Source organism: Rousettus aegyptiacus, unplaced genomic scaffold, assembly GCF_014176215.1.
Source record: "Rousettus aegyptiacus isolate mRouAeg1 unplaced genomic scaffold, mRouAeg1.p scaffold_m13_p_1, whole genome shotgun sequence".
Classification (NCBI taxonomy): Eukaryota; Metazoa; Chordata; class Mammalia; order Chiroptera; family Pteropodidae; genus Rousettus; species Rousettus aegyptiacus.
In genome coordinates, this window is record NW_023416284.1 from 53,194,456 (window position 1) to 53,214,210 (window position 19,755).

General features: G+C 40.5%; 1 protein-coding gene across 3 annotated transcripts in view; it reads left to right on the forward strand.

Moving 5' to 3' along the window:
* AK5 (adenylate kinase 5) overlaps window positions 1-19,540 on the forward strand; it is a 190,137-nt gene extending 170,597 nt beyond the window's left edge. The window contains exons 13-14 of one of the 3 annotated variants that reach the window (XM_016151055.2): window positions 2,977-3,165; window positions 17,868-19,540. In XM_016151055.2, the coding sequence (XP_016006541.2) occupies window positions 2,977-3,165; window positions 17,868-17,936 (258 nt within the window). In that variant the 3' untranslated portion in view covers window positions 17,937-19,540. Of the gene's footprint in view, window positions 1-2,976; window positions 3,166-7,440; window positions 7,554-17,867 lie in introns of those variants that run through there. The other 2 variants (XM_016151054.2, XM_036235367.1) reach the window with 2 other exon arrangements.
* The last annotated feature ends 215 nt before the right edge of the window (window positions 19,541-19,755 follow it).

The window sequence follows — 19,755 nt, forward strand, 5'->3', positions numbered from 1 at the left end:
AAATCAAAAGCAAGGGTCAGAGGAGAGCTGGGTAAACTCCCCCTCCTGCTCCATCTGCTGAAATTACCAAGGCAAAGCTATAAGCACAAGTCACTGAACCTGATATACTCATTCTGATGGCTGCTCTCAGCCAGGATAAGAGCTGATCACAACTAGATTCCAAGAGGCTGGAAGAGCTTCCAAAAAATAAAATAAAATGGCATCCGACGCCACTCACTTCCTTTACCACCATCCTGCCCTCCTCTCCTGGCTCCATGGCCCACCAGCCACCGGGCCTGAGCCCCATTCTGAAGGGCGAAGTCTCCAGGCTTTGGAGTTAACATACAGCTGGCTCAGGACTGTCTGTCACTGAACCAGCCCTCAGTGACCTTGGGCAAGTTGATCTTCATTTCCTCATCCTTAAAGTAGAGATAATACCTCCCAGGAGGGGTGCTGAAAGGGTTAAAGGGATGGCTGTATCTAAAGCCCTTAGCTGCTGAAATGTTGCTTAGGGTATCTCAACAACATTGGCACTCGTGCTCTGCTAGAGGTCTCCTGAATACCCAAAAGCTATGAAGAACCCCGGGGATGCCTACAGGGTAATGTTGGGAGCAGGGAGTTGTCCTCAAGTCTCTGTGATTCTTTCAGACAAGGGCAGAGCTCTCTGCTCTCTCAATGACATGATACTAGAGGCTAACCACAGTTCAGTGATACATATTGAAATGCTCTCATTTGAACATTTCAAAAAATTTTAGGTATTAAAAAAGTCAGTGGTACAGGCCACTTCCAAATGGAATGAATAATCAATAGCTGTTTATGTAGGAAGTGATTCCAGGAGAGATAGGTTAGTTAATTCAAACCCCATAATATCAGCATGAGGAAACGGCTCGGTAGAGCAGCTTCTCAAGCAGTTGTTTCGTGAAGAATCACCTGGAGATCTTCTTAAAATGCAGAGTGATTCCCTCGATTCCTGGATCATGCCTGAGACTGCATTTCTAACAAGCTCCCAGATGATGCCCAGGCTGCTGGTCCAAGGACCACAATTTAAGAATCTGTGTGGAAGATAAATCCACCTCTACTTCCTGCTCTAATTTCAGCCCAGAGGCTCATTCCCGCCAGCTCCTGCTCAGATACACATTATCTCTGTTGGTACCTGAATGAGTCTCTGAATTATCTTTTCTATCCCTGAATGGCCTGAAAACCTCCACAATTAGAAAAATCTCATAGTCTTCTCAAGCAGCCCCAACCAGAAACTGCTACAGAAAGCCAAACTCCATTAACTGAACCCAAGGCTGCCTCTCGAGCTCGCCCTCTGCTGGTGGAGAAGGGTCATTTTCTTCTAAACCTTCATCTAGCCTTTCTTGCTGCTCAAACGCTCAGTTTTTGTTTTCCAATTTATACAGCAGAGGAGTCGCATGACATAGTCCAGAGATGTATTTCATTCTTCTAGGTTTCAGAGAATTTTTCCACGCTGTTCCTTAAAGTGTATCCCTCAGAGGGGATAGATAAATATTTGATCCACACTTACTAGCAACTTACCAGTGCGCATGTCACCTAAAAGCCTCTCCCCCCCCACCCCGAATTTGTTCCCATCCATCCCAGGAACTTACTACAGTGGGGTGGCAAGCCTTCGTGTATTTTCACTCCCTGATTATTGCAGGATCAGGACGGAACAATAGTTTCTTTCCAAAGTTGGGGTTGGTAGTGGAGACAACACAAACGCCAAGACATCAGGAGCAAAAGAACGTTTAAGAGAAGGATGGAGAGATGGGGGAGATTCGTGCTGCCAATCTTATCATCGTCATTCATTCATTAAAACATTTTCTAATCACCTACCTACTATATGCAAGACTTATTTAATGCTATATGCCAAGCAACATACTTACACTGCCTTACTTAGTTTTATTTAATCCATACAGCAATTCTGTGATCATCCTCACTATACATATGAGAAAATTGAGGTGCAGAGAAGTTGAGTAACACTTTCAGTTAATGACAATGTAAAGCATGTTAAAATAACAATTTATTTTCTCTAATATCATTCTGGGGTTTGATGGGCTTGGCTAGCTGGTTGTCACTTGCGTTCCTTCATACGGTTGACATTATAGTCAGATAGTGGCTAAGGCTGAGTGCACAGGTCTGGAGCCAGGGCCAGGATGTCTAGAACAGCCAAGGGCTGAATGGGCATCTCTGTCCACGTGGCTGCCTCTTTCCACATGGCTAGCTTGGGCTGCCTCACAGCTTAGCAGTCAGAATGGTTGAACATCTCAGATGGCCGTTGACCAGGGAGAAACTGCAAAATTTCTTAATTATCTTACTTCTAAAAGCATATTGCATCATTTCCACTGTATTCTGTTGGTCATACAGTTACACATCAGCTTGGATTCAAGGAAGTAGAGGTATGGGCTAGATGTCTCAATTGGAGTAGAGCTTAAAGTACATCAAGTCAAAGAACTGATGAAAACCATCTTGGAGACAAGTTACCACACTGGAATTTGATCCTAAGGAGCCTGACTCCAGCTTTTGTGTGTTCATTACATGACATAAACTCCCACATAATATAGACACAGTCACACTACACTACTGGTGGCTGGAATAAGATATAATGGTGGTACAGAGGAGGAAGTGATTAGCTCTGCCTCAGTAGGTCAAGGAAGGCTTCCACGAGGAAACACCCCGCCTCCCCCCCCCCCACACACACCCCCTTCCCCTTAGTGTGGAGAATAGATTGTGACTACATTGGGTGGCATTCTGTATAATCCCTGAGTTACATGAGATAACAAAAGCTGAGGGCAAGAGACAGCTCTGAGGCAGCATGTGGAAAACTGACCTGGAAATGAGGAGCCCATGAAGCCCAGTCCCAACTCTGTCACAGTGTAGTTCTGGGACCTTGAAAGGAACCAGAAAGCCAAGAAAGGAAAGAACTAGGGGTCCCAGGCCTTTGCAGAACCTCACAGGGCGGAATTTCTAACCGTGTTGTGCTACCCCACTTCCTAGATTGGAACCCCTCACCTGGTGATCTGCATGGACTGCTCGGCAGACACCATGACCAACCGCCTTCTCCAGAGGAGCCAGAGCAGCCCGTGCACAGACACCACCACCACCATCGCCAAGCGCCTTGAAACCTACTACCGAGCATCCATCCCCGTGATTGCCTACTATGAGACGAAAACACAGATACGTAAGGTGAATCATTTCCCTTCTCCCTTCCAAATGAGCCAGTTAACCATTTTTTTATAAAAAATGAGAAAAAAAACTAGGACATTTTTAGTTAAGGGATCTGGGAATTAGAGAAGCATACAACTGCACAATTTGGGCCAAAGTATGGGTCCCTTACCTTCTTCACTTTTGTATCAGTCAAAATTAAATATTTGTCATCATCTGGACCATGAAATTTTATCATACAGTTTTTACAGATGCCATTATAATTACTGAAAACAACTCCTTTTTCCAAAAAGAGAAAGAGGGGAAAGGGGGGAGGAAGGCATGGCCGAGGCATAAGTTCTGCCTTCTAGACCTCAATTGAATGAGATTATCTGAAAGGTCTCTTCTAGATCTAAGATTCAAGGACTTTGAATTTCTAGATTTTTACATAGTTCATAATTGGCAGTTGGCTCCTTTGCCTCAATTTCTTGCAAAAACTAATGTTCTTTTAAAAAGTACTGTATGGTGTCAAGAAAGCAGGTAATTAGTTAAAACAGTGAAGATACTGTGGGGAAATGAGTATTATCAATTTCATGATCCCAAACAATAATTCATACTGAGTCACTACTAATTTCATGAATTTGGGAGAACTACCTGACCTCCCTTCATTCGCTCATTTAATAAACACGTATCAAGCACCTCCTATGGGTCGTTCATTGCTGTAGTGATTTGGATGCAGATGATAAGATGCAGTTCTTGCCTGCTAGAGCTTAGGGTTTCAGCAGGGGAGACAGACAAACCTGTGATCACATTATGGGGTCAAACTGAGCACAGAGTGATTTCTGAGGGACCTTTAACCAGGACTAAGGGGAAAAGAAAGGCATTGAGGAAGGTCAGCTAAGTTGATCCTTGAGGTGGGGGTGAGTGGATGCTGTGAGGGGAGCAGGGCATGCCACATGGAAGGAGCCCCAAGTGAAAAAGGTCAGGAGGGACAAGGAACTCGGCTTGGCTGTGAGATAAAGTGCCAACGAAAAGAAGGACAAGAGGTGGGGCTGGAGAAAGCAAGCAAGAGATGGATCATGATGGACCTTATGTAGGAGCAAGAAACTGTCCTGTGGATGATGGGAACCACCAAAGGGGGCAGACATGATCAGGGTTTTAATGTAGAACCCTGTAGCCTTGTAGAGAACAGGTCTCAAGCAGATACGGCTAAGAGAGCACTGAGAGGCTGTGCCAGTATTCCAAGAACAAAGTCCTGAGGCCCCAAAGCAGAATAGCTCTGAGACTGAACATCTCCTTTCTGCTCTTCACAGTAAGTTAACAGGAGACATCAACCCATAAGTAACAAACTTGTCTCTGAGGCAGCTATATTAATGATTCCTTGGGGGAAACAACAGATAATGAATTCTTACCTTCTAAACCTGTTCACGGTCCACTTCCCAAAATCTAAGAACTTAACCCTGGGTATAGGAGGAGCCTGTAAAGTGTCCCTCGATTTAATGCAGGGATGTCGAATATGTGGCATGAGAGCCACACCGCCCAACTTCCATGTCCATGGCAGACATTGCTAATCCATCGTCGCACTCTTTCCTGCAGTACCCAGATGTGGCCTCGGTAGATTTGTTAGCATAGCACTCCGCGCAGCTATTACCAATTAATAGAACTTGATATGCAAAGTGAAACCTATTTGCTGTGCTTCTTGTAACCTCTGGTTGCCACATAAAATATTCAGTTCTTTAAAAACAAGCAAAATAGGGCATTATATAACAGCAGAGGCGTAAGAATTCAGGGTTACAAAGGCCTTTCTAAGATTAGTGATTTCCACCCTTTGTGCAGCCTGGAACACATACAGAAATTATCCAGACAGAAGGGAATTTCTTCTACTTCCAAGATTCGTAGAGGTGAGAAAGTCCCTAAGTAATTCAGAGTTTAACGATTTTCGGAGTGAGAAAATCCCTTTCTTCCCTCTCTTGTATTATTCCAATCTAAATTCTACACACACAAATGACTGGCACAAAGATACAGGTCTAGCAGAGTTTTCCGATAAATCTGAGTTCAGGAATCCTCCTTAGAAATATCTGAGTTACTCGGAAAGGAAGTTCCATTTGGCTCATCTCTTCAGCTTCCCCTGCACTTTGGAGATGCTGGCAGCTGGGTCTGTGGTGAGGTAACATTTATGATCCACTCCACAAGTATTTAAAACCACTCCAGCCTTGACTATAGAGCAGCGTAGGCTCCAGCCCTCATGACTCCCAGAGGGCTTTTCAGAGAGGCTGCTTTATCCCACAGCCTCTGACCAGGGCTGTCCTCTACCAGCGTAGCTGCAGAAGTGAATGAGCTTCCTCCCCACATGGCACAGAGACCAGGAGGAGAGAGTGCTGGGCCCAGGGAAGTAGAATTGTTTACAGGTGTCCCATGGGGGTTGCCAGCGACTCAGGCTACAGAAGGGGGACTGGAGGAAAAGCAGGGGAGAGAGATAGGCTTGTTTTTCATTGAAGAAAGCAAGCACTTTCTTCAGGCTTCAGTGTTGCCCAGTAATGCTTATGGTGAATTCATCAGCTGACACCCCTTCCTAATGGCAGTCAGCCCTTTGGCCCACAGCTAGCTGAAAAAAATGCAGTAAAATTTCAAACAAAGGTAATAAAAAAGCAAAGCAGAATTTATACAGCCACTGCCTTCGTCCTTATGTTCTTATTCTGCCATTGTCATACAATAAAGTTAGGACTTCTTGTAACTTAAACCAAGGGTTAGAGACATATGTGATAAAAATGGATCTCCTGAGTTTCCAGCTGTTTCCCCACCCTTCCCTGCTCTCACAAAGCTGCATGTGAGAAAGAGTTAGAACAGAACTTTTCTCCATTCCACTCCCTCTCTCCCTGCACTCAGCACAGACATCAGTAACCAACTGTGGCCCTTTCCTTCCCAATCTGGACGCTGTCTCAGTGTCACTGTTGAAACTTTCTCAACACAGCAGTACCATAATCACACCCAGTTCATGAGTGTGAACCCATAAGTGGACGCTTTTCTTCACCTGAGAGAATTTATTATTGAACAAATAATTGACATGTAGCAAGTCAGAGTGAAAAGCACAATACCTGTCCAAAGAGTCCCTGGTGCCCAAAGAAAATACTGGCCTGGGTATCAGAAAGCCTGAAGCACAATGGTGTGAATGAGCTTTGTGAACTTGGGTGGGTCATTTTACTGCTTAACCTCTCAGCTCTTCATTCTAAAATACAGTGGATGGACAGAACACGATCTCCTGGAATCTTCTAGGTCTATCACTCTGATTCTTGGAGGAAAAAAATACATATTATTTTCCAGTCAGTATAGAAAACTAGATAGTCCCTCCACTCAGAGGCAATCATTCTGGAGTATTTCCTCCAAATCTTTTTTGCTATGAATTTCCAAAACATGATTGTGACCATGGGTGTATTAATTAGGACTCCTTGGTTGTAGGTAACAGGCACCAACTCCAACCAGCCTAAGCTGAAACACAAAACTTAATGATAAGGTTATGCAGCCCAAGGCTGAAACGCAGCAGGCCGTGGGACAAGGCTCCTCTCTGCTTCTCACAAGCGTCTTCTCCTCTCTCTCAGCCAGATTTTTCTCTTCCTCTGGCCCTGAAGCCAGAATATGGCCATGCTGCAACTGCTGTGTTCACCTGTTACCATGACAGTTCCAAATTCCAGAGAGAAATTTTATGATTAGTCTTGCTTTGCTCAGGGTCTTCTCTCTGGTTCTTTAAGCTATGACCAGACAGATGGTCGTGTGGGGCTTTTTCATTTGTTCGATGGATATTTTATTTAGTGCATACTACACGTCAGATAGTATTCTTGGTCCTGGGGACACAGCGGTAAGTAAGACAAAATCCTTCACTAAAAAGAGAAAATCAGTAGACATGAAAATTAAAAAAAAATTCTAATAAGATAAGCTCTATGTACAAAACAAAATGGAGTCAGTTGTTGAGGGTAGGTATTTTAGATGGGTGTTTGGAAAGTCTCAGAAGAGGTAGCATTTGAATTGAGACTTGACTGATATAAACATAGTCACCTAGGACTCTTCTCTTGGAATTGGCTGGGGAACAAGGAATTCCCAGAAGAGAAAAGCTTGTTGTAAATTCAGGAGAAACCCCAGAAGTAACTACCTTAAGTGGCATATATAGAATAGCATAAAGTGATATTTAAAACCTCTCTTTAATCTAGAAAATTTAAGAATACAAAGATAAAAATTATTTGGAACTGTTGCACTTAAAGAATGAACATTTTGATATATTATCTTACATTCGCTTTTTTCTGTTTTTCATATGCATTTTGATAGTGGTATCATCGGCCCAGAAACACCCCAGGGCACAGATGAAGAGTGCCTGAGAGCAGACGATATCTGTCCCTGCGTTGTTTATTAATCTTAATCATTAAAAGAATAAAAAGAGAGACCAGTGACTCATTAAACATGTGTTTGATAGATGCAAAAAAATGGCAACTCTGCTTTTGTAAAGAAGAAAATAAGTTTTTGTTTAACAGTTCTTCTCCTGCAGTGTCCCAACTTCATAAATAGTTTAGCCATTTTTTAGTAAGTACTGAAATACAACAGTACCCGTTATTGTTCTGGGTAGTCGTCTAACCAGGCAGGAGACTTCCTCAGAAGTGAGGGATAAAGAAAGAAAAGTGCAGTTCCTGGTGTTGCCATGACAGGGTGAAAAGCAGGAGGCTCCACAAGGTCAGTTTCTCCCCTTGGAAGCAAAACCTAGCCCATAACCCTTGATTGACCAGATTCCTAACTCGGGAGTCTAACACAAGTATAGGAAACCCCAACATTTCTTTCATACCTTGAGTTCTCTGTACTTGAAATCTTAATTTTGATTCTTCTTTCAGTTGGCTAAAGTAACTCCAACTAATTTTTAGTTCAATTTCTCTGTGAATATCCGAGAATGTTGTTGTAAGTGGCTTTATACACAAATGACATTTTCATTGGATATAAAATTGAGGTCATAATATTTTTTTTTACGTAAAATCAATAAACATTGCTCCACTGTTTTCAGGTATTTAGCATTAGTGTTGTAGAGAAAAGGCAGAGACAAATTTGCAAGTAAATTTTTTCAACCGATATCTTTAAAGAAAAAATTTTTTATTCGATCCCAGATTTCAGCACCTATATATATATATATACATATATATATATATTTGTTGTCTTTTTTTTAAAAATTATTCCATGTATCTTAAATTTGCATCCAGATATAAGTCTGCTTTCACAAATTTTTCACTGCCATAGACACATCGTTTTTAACCCAAGAAGGTTTTCTGTTATTATTCTTTGTATTTTTATGTACCGCTGTTCCTTGTTTTGCCTCAGAATTCCTCAAAAACCCAAAATTCTTAGACCCCACCCCCCGACCCTCTTCTGTCATACCACCTCTGTCCAATAGAAATATAAGGTGAGCCACACACGTCATTTAAAATTTTCTAGTAGCCACATTTTAAAAAAGAAACGGGTAATGCTAATTTTATGAAGTCTGAAATCTGGTGTGTGTTTTACAGTGACAGAACATTTCAATTCAGAGTAGCCACGTTTCGAGTGCTCAACAGCGACAAGTGGCAGTGACTTTTGTACTGGAGAGCACGGTTATATGTCTATGACTCGTTCTGTTATTTTCACTTTTTTGCTATCTACATTCTAGGAAAAATCGCAAATTTGACTTTCTCATTACCAATTCAATTTTTCACACCCTCCTTCCTACTCTCTAGCTACTAACATTAATTTTAATTCTCATGAGTATTTTTATTTACATTAGCATTCTGCAGACTCACAGGATGTACAGAGTATCATTAATCTCATTTCTGTTCCCTTGGGTACTGATGGCACTCACAACTGCTCACTCACAGATCTTACATTGGAAGGCGCACTGAAGCGCACAGCTCCTCCTCCCCTAATGGGGAATTGCAGGGCTGAGTCTTGCTAAGCAAGGACCCCTACCACTCCCCCATTTGCTTTCTCCCAGGGCTCTTTCTCCTTGCCCTTCTTGCACCAAGATTGGTAGTTTGGGATGTGTCCCCTCTCTCTTCAGTTGTTCTTTTGGTAATACAGTCTTTAATTAGATATAGAAAAAGGTGTCCTGGTGGGGCATAGGGAAAACAGCTCGTGTCTTTGAAAGTCATGGCCATGTAGCAGAAGGATGCCTGCTTTTCTGGTCATTTTCTAAGTCAGGAGCAGATAATGGAATCTACTTCCATTAGCAATAGGTAACAATACGATCTTTCAGACTTTTTGTATCTATGTATCTTTTCCTCGGTCTCCATGAGTATTTTTAGTGGGAATTTGGGCGAGGCTATATTAAGTGATACTAACCAGATCACCATGCCCCAGAAGGTAAGGGAGGTGTGGGGGTGGGGGCAGGGATTTTGCTTCAGATTCTGTGAAGCTCAAATAGGCTAAATAGAGGAAAGCATCAGCAGATGATTGACTCAGTGGTCCTTGCTGCGTTAAAATAGTCATGTTCATGTTGGTGCCTGGGATTAGATTTATTTTAAAGGACATTTTTTCAAATTACTAAAGTAATAAATGCTCGCTATAATAAATGAAGAGTAAAAGTATCTATATATTTTTTAAAAAACCAAGAATGCTCCTTCCAACCTTACTCTCCTCAAATACCCAGTGTGAGCAATTTGTGTATCTTTCTATCCCCTCCCCTCCCCCTTCCCCGTTCCGCTCTCTCTCTCCTCTGTCACCTGGATCTAGCTGCCCTGTATAAGCACATACACACACACCCCGATGGTAGAGAGTTCTTTGGAACGTCTGAAAGTCAGTACATATCACAATAATGTTTTCTTTTTAATAGTTATGTAGTATTTAATTTGGATATTCTGTAATTTACTGAACCAGTTCGTTCCCAGTAGGGCTGTATTTGTCTACCAGTAATAACTCCGCAGTAAGTACACACCCTTACTTATGCTTTTGTTTCTAGTGGAAATGCTGCTGAGCTACTTTAAGCAGAGGCTTTTTTTTTTTTTTAACCCATTCGTTTCTATTTCCCTTTCCACGTGGCCCTGAGATGAGTTCTTTGAATATAGAACAGCTTTGGGATTCCTAGTCCCTGAATGTTTGGCCCTTCTTATCAGTGCCCCTCCTCAGCCGAGTTTACCTCTCAGTTCTGAGTCTGAAGCCTCTCTGGATCCAACCCGGACCAGCTTGGGGCTGAGCACCACTAAATACCCTGCATCTGGAGACAGCCCTTCCTCCACGCTGCCTAAAAAGGAAGGTACATGAGGGAGAAAGGGACCTCCAGGAGCCCTAAGGCTCTGTCCTCTCACTTAACAAATGAGCCATAAATCTTCCATCTGTCTCTGAGAGATTTACAAAACCCATTTTATTACTTCGCTTGAAATAGTCTTCTTTCCATCCGCTTCCCTCCTGATCGTCAGGCCTTCTCTAGATTCCCGCAAAGAGCTTTTGATTTGGTGCAATATTCTTTGCACCCCTGTGGTCCTGTTGAAATGAGTTGTGTGCAGGGCTTGTTTGTATCCTCCCAGAACAGCAGGCAGAAGAGAACTCCAGACCTTTGGACACTTCCTCGCACATTCGTATTTTCTTCCTCTGTGGGGTTTTTTTTTTTTTTTTTTTTAATCACATGGCAGGCTGTGAAGTAGCCACGTTTCAAGTGCTCAACAGCGACATGTGGCAGTGACCCACCCATCTCAGGACATCCCCTTCACTGAGTGTCACTTTAACTCAGAACCTCCCGAAGAGCCACTGCCTTGGATTCTACCAGCAGAGAACTGGTGCTGTTCCACCTAAGGGCCTTGGCATATTCAGACATTTATGGGGCGTCTTTAATGTCCAAGCCATTTAATGTTCATAATGCTGATCATTCAAAGAGGAAAAGAGACCCATGAAACTCTGCACCCACGGCAAGGTGGTAGATAACTGTAACGGGATTCATAGAATGTTTCGGGTCTTTTGGAGCACAGAGCTCTAGGGCCTGGGAAGGTAGGTAGGTATAATCAAAATTGATATTTTTACATTTGTTTTAAATATGTCTTTGATACTTAATTAAGTGTATCTCAATTAATATGCTAAATTTTCATCAGAAATTCTAGAATTGTATTTGTATTTCATAGAATGTATGGTTGAAAGGTAGATTTCACATACCCAAGTTGTTTCAACATATATTTTAATTTTCTAGTAACCAAGTCAAATACCAGTTTTAAAAGTTAGACTAATTTTAATTATATAATATTAAAAATTCTGTTTTCTCAGTTGTACTAGCCACCTTTCAAGTGTTCAGAAGCCACCTGTGGCTTTTATATTTCTAGGCTACCCTAGAAAGTTTTTACTAAATACTGCAGGTTACGGAAGGAACCATTTTAAACAGGAAAATGACTGATCAGATATGTTTTAGGAAGGTCAGTTTGAGAAGGATAGATTTTTCATGTCTGCGAAAAAATCTGTTAGTCAGATTTAAATCTCAGACAGAACTGGAAGGAAGAGGAGAAAGAAGGAAAGATAGGACCACGTAACAGTTTAAAGGGACAAACTGCAGAGAAGCCATAAATGTGCAGATTATCAGCCATCCTCCAGTTATTGCTAAAGCTTGCCCTTAAAGCTCTCTGGAGTAAAGGCATGTATAGTCTTTATTTCTACAGCCTTGAGAATGAGCAGAAATACGTGGCCTGACCGGATATGTGAAATGATGACTCCCTATGAGCAGTCTTTACATAACCCTAACTTTTGAAAAATGCAACTAATGATTGTCCCCAGATGGTGCACAGGTGCTGCCCATTAAGGGCTTTGCCTTGGCTGAGCCACCGCAGCTTTCCGCTAGCGGTGAGGGATCCCTGCGGCGTGCGGCTCCGTCTGGTTTAACGGAGGACAAGATTAGAAGAGGAAGAAGGTGCCACACACAAGAATCATAAAGCACTCTGGGACAGCTTGGGTTTGTCCCAGAAGCCCCATGGCGCCAATATATGAAAAACAAAACTACAACTCAAGCAATGTTTTGAACAGTGAGGGAAAATTCAGGAAAAATAAGTCTGGACAACCAACTGTTTTATGGTTTCAAATTCACAGAACTACAGAGGAAGAGTAGATAAAATGTGCAATTCCCAAAGTGGTAGGACTACTTTCTTAATTTAGCAATCTGTTTCACTGACTGATGGCAAATATTATCACTGCCTGCTCTCCTTTGAGAAGTCAGGTGAAAACTCGAAAATTGAATCATATTTCCTGGTCATTAGCTTTTAGCTTTTTGCTAAAAAAAATATTTTTTGTATACTGATCCAGACATTACTTACTGCATGATTTTTTTAATCCAGTTTCAGACCAAAAAGGGTAATTTCTGAAAGTCAGAAGCAAATCCACTTGCCTAGTTTTTAATTAAATAATTAAAACCTCATACATTCTGACTTTGTTGATTCAGACCTGGAGATCTTTTGGGAAAAAGACATCGTGAAACGTATTTTTCCTAACCATGGGAGAAGACAGTTGCTGTAAATTAATATTATAAACATTGATTATGGAGCAAAAACTTACTATATGTTGGAAGACACTTTATTTTCAAGTTTGCACAATTGCTGAGGAAGTCCCTTTCACACAAAACAATCAATATGCTAATTACACAGCATTCTTATCTGTTCACTAAGGATGTTAAACACTAACACCTTGTTAGCTGGTGTAAATTAGCTAAATTTGCAAGCAATGGGAATAGTTCCTGTAACTTAGAAAGTGCTTCCTAAACTGGTTTTTTCCATTTCCTTTGAGCTACAGTTACATAGAAAAATACAAAAGCCACTTACTGTTCTAAAATATTCTTGTGAGAACAGAATGAGCAGGGAGAATTCACTTTGAGGAAATGTCCAGGTAACCTGCGAAGAACTGAGGGAGAAATTGGAGAGCAGACAGAAGGCTTTGTTTGGCCTCACCCAGTTCAGCTAGGCTCTCTTTTGCTTCATAAAAATCCAATCCTCACCTTTCCCAGCACATACACAACACTGTCACTACAGACACACACACACACACACACACACACACATATACACATGTATGCACACATATACATATATATACACACATTATACATACATATTTTTTAAGTTGCCTCACTGCCTCTAAATTTTTATTCTCAGACCTTTGCTTCTTGGGCCTAACAAGCGTTGGCAGATAGCCTCATAGATCTCCCACTCACTCAAATCAAAGGCTGCTTTTGTCATCTAGAAAGCCAGATTATGGGATTTTGTCTTAAAATCTCTTCACATCCACAGAGGCATACACCACAGTAACCCTAGCTGAGTGGCAACGAGAAGCTTTCTTTTAATTAATTAAATAAATCCCTGTATTTAAGCCACAAAACAAAGTGAAGAGTTTGGTTTTAGATGGAAATAAAAGCGGGAAAGGGTCCAGCTAAAGCCTTTCACCTTCCAGCTGTGAGAAAACCAAGTTTCACCCTTCAGGCGCTTATGCTCAGGTGTTTATGCTCCTTAGCCCTTGTTTCTGAAACCTACTAAATTGCTCAGTTTTTATAGGAGAGAATCTCATATCTTTCCATAAAGTCCAGATTGTGGGTCAGAAAATGGGCTCCAGGAAATGCATTTCTGCTCCACAACAGCTCGATTCTGTGAGGAGAGGGAAGAGGAAATGTGGAAATAAGGATGCATTCTTTCATTTGATTTTTATTCGCCTACCTGTCTAGAGCCAGACACTGAGGGTGCAGTGCCGCTTGTGACCTTGTCCTCGCAGAGTCTCCCACTTAGCTGGGCAGGTAGATACGGGATAATGGTGGGTTATATCTGGCCAAGAAGTGAAAAGTTGAACATCAAAGTGGATTACAAGTTGTTTTTGTTCAAAGAGCCATTAGTTCATTGTGATGATAAAAGGGGGAAAGTAATACAATGGACTGAAAAGTTGTAATGAACTAATGTGTTTTAATCAGCATCAAAAATAAATTCTGGATAATGGTCAAACCAAATTATGTGAATCCAACACTGGATTACATTCAACAACCAGGTTATCGATTACAAACAATTAAGAAAAATAGAGAGGACATAATCGCTGTTGTTTTTAAATGTTTTTGTATGAATAATTTATCAGTGTTAACAAAGACATGATAGGAGATAAAAATGGGACATACAGACATGGGTTTCTTTTGGAAGGAAGAAAAGCATGTAATGTTGAGGAGTGTTGGTTAGAGAAGAATAGGTTGGAGGAGGGACCTGTTTCAGGGCTAGTTAAGAAAGGGTTTGTTAAGTGAGTTAAATGCAAGGAACTAGTAGAGTTCAGCAAGACAACGTGGACAACAGATAAAGAGGAAGACTGCAAAATGTCAATCACCTTGTTTAAACTAGAGAGGTCCCAGGACACAGTTGGGGTTTGTCCAAATGAAGCAGAGGGTATAACCCGTTTGAAAGTCTCACTTCAAGCAGCCCTCCATTAGGTAATTATAATGAGAATACTTACATGCAAATGAAATAGAAATTGACTAGGTCAATCTCTAGTTCAATTAGCTTCCTCTTCTGGGGAAGATCTGGAGTGGACTCTGGGAAATGTTTGTGCCAAGAACAAAGCATTGGATACTAGGACAGAGAACTTACTTTACCATAAAAGAGCCAGTAGTACTGGCGACGACTGAGGCCCCAAGAGGATGAGTGGCTAGTTCAAGTCCTGAAGCTCCCTGGGGACAGTACCAGGTATCATCACTCCTAATACAGTGCTCTTTGCCTTATGTATGTTTTGCAATTCTTTTCAATTAAGTCTTAAAAATTTTAATGTACTTGTTTGATTATATCAACTCATTTCTTAAAAACCCTTATGTGACTCCTCAGTAATCTCATGTAAGAGTATACAAATCTCATTGTAGTCAACCTCTCCTTACCATTCCAACTCCACTCCTCGCTACTCCCACCAAATTCAACCATCCAGCCATTTTGAACTGTGGGATATAGTATAATATAGCCCACAAATGCAGACTTTGGAATCAGAGATATGAGTTTAAACCAGGTCTCTGCTACTTACTTAACTGTGTGACCTTAGGAAATTTATCTTCCATAGCCTTGGTTTTATCCCCTGAGAAATGGGGATAACATCTGTCTCCTAAGACCATTGTTAGAATTACCCAATTGTCTATAAAGTACTTATGGGGGTGGGGAAGCATGGAGGGGAGGGAAGAGTGAGAGTAGGAGCTAGAAAGGGAGGGTGTCCAGTATGGAGTGAGGGAGTGAGGAGGGAGAGAAGGAATGTAGCTAGCAAGAAAAGGAAGCAATGAAGTTAAGAGTGGAAGTAATTTTTTTTAAAAGATTAAAATAAAAAAAAAAAAAGTAAAAAGTACTATATGCTCATGGGTAGTGGTAAAGTTTATTATTTTAAATGACAATTACTTTCCTCAGAAGCTTCCATGACAGTGATTGTGTAAGGTATTCCTTTATTGATAGCTCCTACCTTACCTCATAATTGTCTCTGACCTTGAGCTCTGAGATCCAGGAAGGCAGGACTATTCAGTCTTATTCACCTTGGTATCTCCAGAACATAATACATTGTTCCACCTAGGAAATGTTTGCTGGTTGAAAGGAAAAGTAAAGTTGAGATACAGCCATGGGCAAGGCACTGAGGGACATAAACAGGACAGAGGCAAAGTCTCTGCCCCTCCAATAAAGAGACTAGAAGCCAGGGAGACAAACAAGTTGAAGATGGCAGTCTTTGATTCTGCTATGATGATCCAGTATCTCGCATTGAGTTGGGGGAGGTGCGGAGGGTAGGGAAAACAATGTTTTCATTTTTCCTTATTCTGAGATATACATACAGGAAAGCATAAAATATGTAGTTTGAATTTAAAACGAACACCATAATCACCACATAAGAAATCTTGAAGAATCCCAGAAGCTCCCTCATGTCTCTCCTGCTCACATCTTCCTTCTTCTCCCTAAGTAGTAACCACTATCTTTTTATAATTACTTCCTTATTTCTCTTTATTTTACCATCTATGTATGGATCCCTAACCAATATAACTTTGCTTATTTTTCAACTTTATATAAATTGGATCGTGCAGTGTGCCTACTCTTTTGACTTGCTTCTTTCCCTCAGTTTTGTGTATTTAATCCATGTTGTTGAATGTAGCTGTAGTGGTTTTTTCCATTACCACGGTATTCCCTTATATGTCTGTGCTACAGTTGATTCATCTACTGCCAATGGACTTTTGTGATTTTTCTAGTTTGGGACTATTACAAACAGTGCTTTTATAAACATCGTATCTATTTTCTGAAATGTTTAAATGTGTTTTGTTTTGTCTGAGAATTCATTTTAGCTCTGGAATCAGTAAAGTTCCTAGTGTTGTGAAATCGAAACTCATTTGCTCAAGAAAGTAGATGAGAGTTGAAAAAAGCATTGTGTTTCTCAAAGTATGGTCCAAGATGATCCACATCAAAATCATCTGGAGAATTTGATAAATACGAAGGCTCACCAGCCCAAACATACCAAATGAGAGCTTCTGGAGATGTAGATCACCAGGCCTCTACTTTCTGTGGATGTTACACATGTGGTGAGACACATCTCACCGGCCGGTCAGCACAATGTCAGAAAATTTTAAGAGAGGAAGGGGTAGTAGTGTCTTCATGCCCAGGAAATCAGCTCTCGCCCTACTTCCTCCGATTCTGGCTCCTTGCAATCTCCCAGAAGACTCTGCCCTTACACACCTGCAAAATGAGGTCCCAGCTTTTGCCTTCTTCTCCATCACCCGCCCCTTCATTCCCCAAACTCTCGCCTATTCCTGCCTTGCTCCAAATGCTCCAGAACACTCAAAAGTCTCATTTTAACTAATTCCAAAGTCTTTCCATGACCCATAGCAATACTTTACCTCAATAGGGCACCTAGTTTTTGTTGTAAAGACTTTTTTAGAGCAGTTTTGGGTTCACAGCAAAATTGAGCAGAGTTCTCATATACCCCTATGCCCAAACACACACAACTTCCCCATCACATCCCACACAATAGTAGCGTATTTGTTATAATTGTTGAAACCAACATCAACACATTATCGCCCAGTTGCTAGGGGTCTTGACAAACGTATGATAAATATCCACCACTACAGTATCATAGTTTCACTATCATAAAAATCCTGTGTTCCACCTTATTTGTTCCTTTCCCCATAACCCAATTTTTTATTGTCTCTATAGTTTTTGCCTTTTCCAGAATGTCATAGTATGTAGCCTTTTCCAATTGGCTTCTTTCATTTAGTGATAAGCATTTAGTTTCCTATCTTTTCATGACTTGACAGCTCATTTGAGTACTAAATAATATTCCGCTGTCCAGATGTTTATCCACCTAATGAAAGACATCTTAGTTGTTTCCAAGTTTGGGCAATTATGAATGAAGCTCCTATGGACATTTTCAACTCTCTTTTGGATCAATACCAAGGAGTGCAATTGCTGACAATATGTTTAATTTTGTAAGAAAATGCCAAACTGCCTTCCAAAGTGACTGTACCATTTTGCATTCCTTATCAGGAAAGAATGGGCATTCCTGTTGCTCCGCATCCTCACCAGCTTTTGGTGTTGTCAGTGTTTTGGATTTTGTCCATTCTCATAGGTGTGTAGTGGTATCTCGTTTTAATTTAGGAACCCAGTTTTTGAACAACTCTTTACTTTTGTTTTTGGAATCTTGTGTTTTAAAATTTCGCACAGCAAAACTGTAAACAGGTTAACTTTTTATTATTAAAAATGGTCTTATTTACAAACATTTAAGACTTTCTCTTCTTTTCCTTTTCGATACAGATAAATGCAGAGGGAACACCAGAGGAAGTTTTTCTTCAACTCTGCACAGCTATTGATGCTATTTTCTGAAGGCGAAATGCATGTCGTTGAGGGTGGAGACAGAGAAAAATACTATAAAGTTCACACCTTAACACAATCTGTTTCAAGTTAAACTTTTTGTGTCCCCTTCAAATTCTGACATTGTTGTTTGCTTCCCAGCTTGACCTGTCTGAGAGAGGCATCTGGAAATCATGCATGGTGTATTTGGTATTATCCAACCACCTTCTTCATCATAATTCAGACAGCCGTCTGTACTCAACAGCACGCACACTTTTACATCATATAGGTTGCACCTCAGAGCTAAGTTAGTATGTGGACAGCAGTGCAGTGCCAATCTGTGTCAGTTGTGCCCTCTGGATCATTTGGTCTACTTTCATCAAATAGGGAGTTAGCATCTCTCTATCACATCTTCCTTCCTCTACCCAAGATTCATATGCTGTTGCCTGATGAAGGCCAGTAACATGGGAGGCGGGGGGACAAGCCTGGACATCTTCAGCTGGTGACTCAAGGCTTATCCACTAGTAGCTCAGAGCCAGAGAGATTATGCTGACAATGCCAATTATTGATAAGAATCTGATTAAACTGGAAAATTTTGATAAGAAAAAAAGTAAAATTGTATACTGTATTGCTTTTCCAAGACAGCAAAACCCAAGAGTCACAAACAACATCTATTCATGTTTATGAAACTGGCTACTTGGAATACTGAGAGAAAAAATTGAAGAAAATTATCTAACCTAGTCTCTTCTGTACCTACTTACTGGTACATTTTGGCAATTATGCATTGATATCAATGACCAAATATAATTTTAAAGCATGAGGGGATTTATAATTGCATTCACTGGATTAATGTCAACTTATAGTTTTGATTTTAAATGATCACCTATTTACTTAATATTGTTGCAGTGAAAAAATACACTAACAGTAGCAAAACTGATGTGGGTAGGAGGGGCATGTCAGCACACAATGTTTATAACAAATCCCAATGCTATATTTGTTTCAAATGGACCTTTTCCAGGGGTTGGCAAACCTTATCATAAGCAAAGATAAAATTGTGTTTCCTCGCATCAAACTAGTGAAGTTTGGGTTCTTTTGTGCTATCAGTTGCCAAAATCAGAGCTTCTTATATATTCTACTGGAATAACTGCATCTGCCTCCATTCAGTCACTACAAAAGACAAGTTTCCGTTTGCATGACATTTTTTTTGTTCTTGTTCAATGGTTGTGCAGATAAGAATCCATTTCTGAAACAAAATTGTATTTTTAAGGTCATTTTTTTCTTGAAATGGATATGTACAAATAAAGTAAATAGAACACAGGATAACTCGTTTTCTATTTATTTGTAACTCACATCATTCTGTAAAGCATTTGAAGCCTTATTCCAAACAGAATTAGAAGCAAACACAGTAATAGTTCAGATTTACGATATGCTCATATGGTTTTAATTTTGGCCATAGATCACTTTCAAGCTATTACAGAAAGAATTCTCAGTGTATTCATGATACATGGTTAATTTTCATATTTCCTTTTTAGTCATTCTTAAATAGAAATGTCAGTGTTTGCTAAAGAAGAAATTAAATTTCTTTGGTTATAATTATGCCTCTAAAAATAAAAAGGGACATGTTCCTACAACTCATACAGTTGTCAAATACTTTATTACTACCCCAAATTGTCACACACTTTATAGGGGAGCACAAGTAGTATTTGAGCAAATCAGAAAGTTACAGGATGGAAATTATCAGTTGTGGCTGGAAACACAAAATGACTCTTTGTAGGAATTAACATTCTTTAAACACATACCACATATTGGCAAACACAGTCCATGCCCACCACAGCTTTGACAGCTTGGGTAA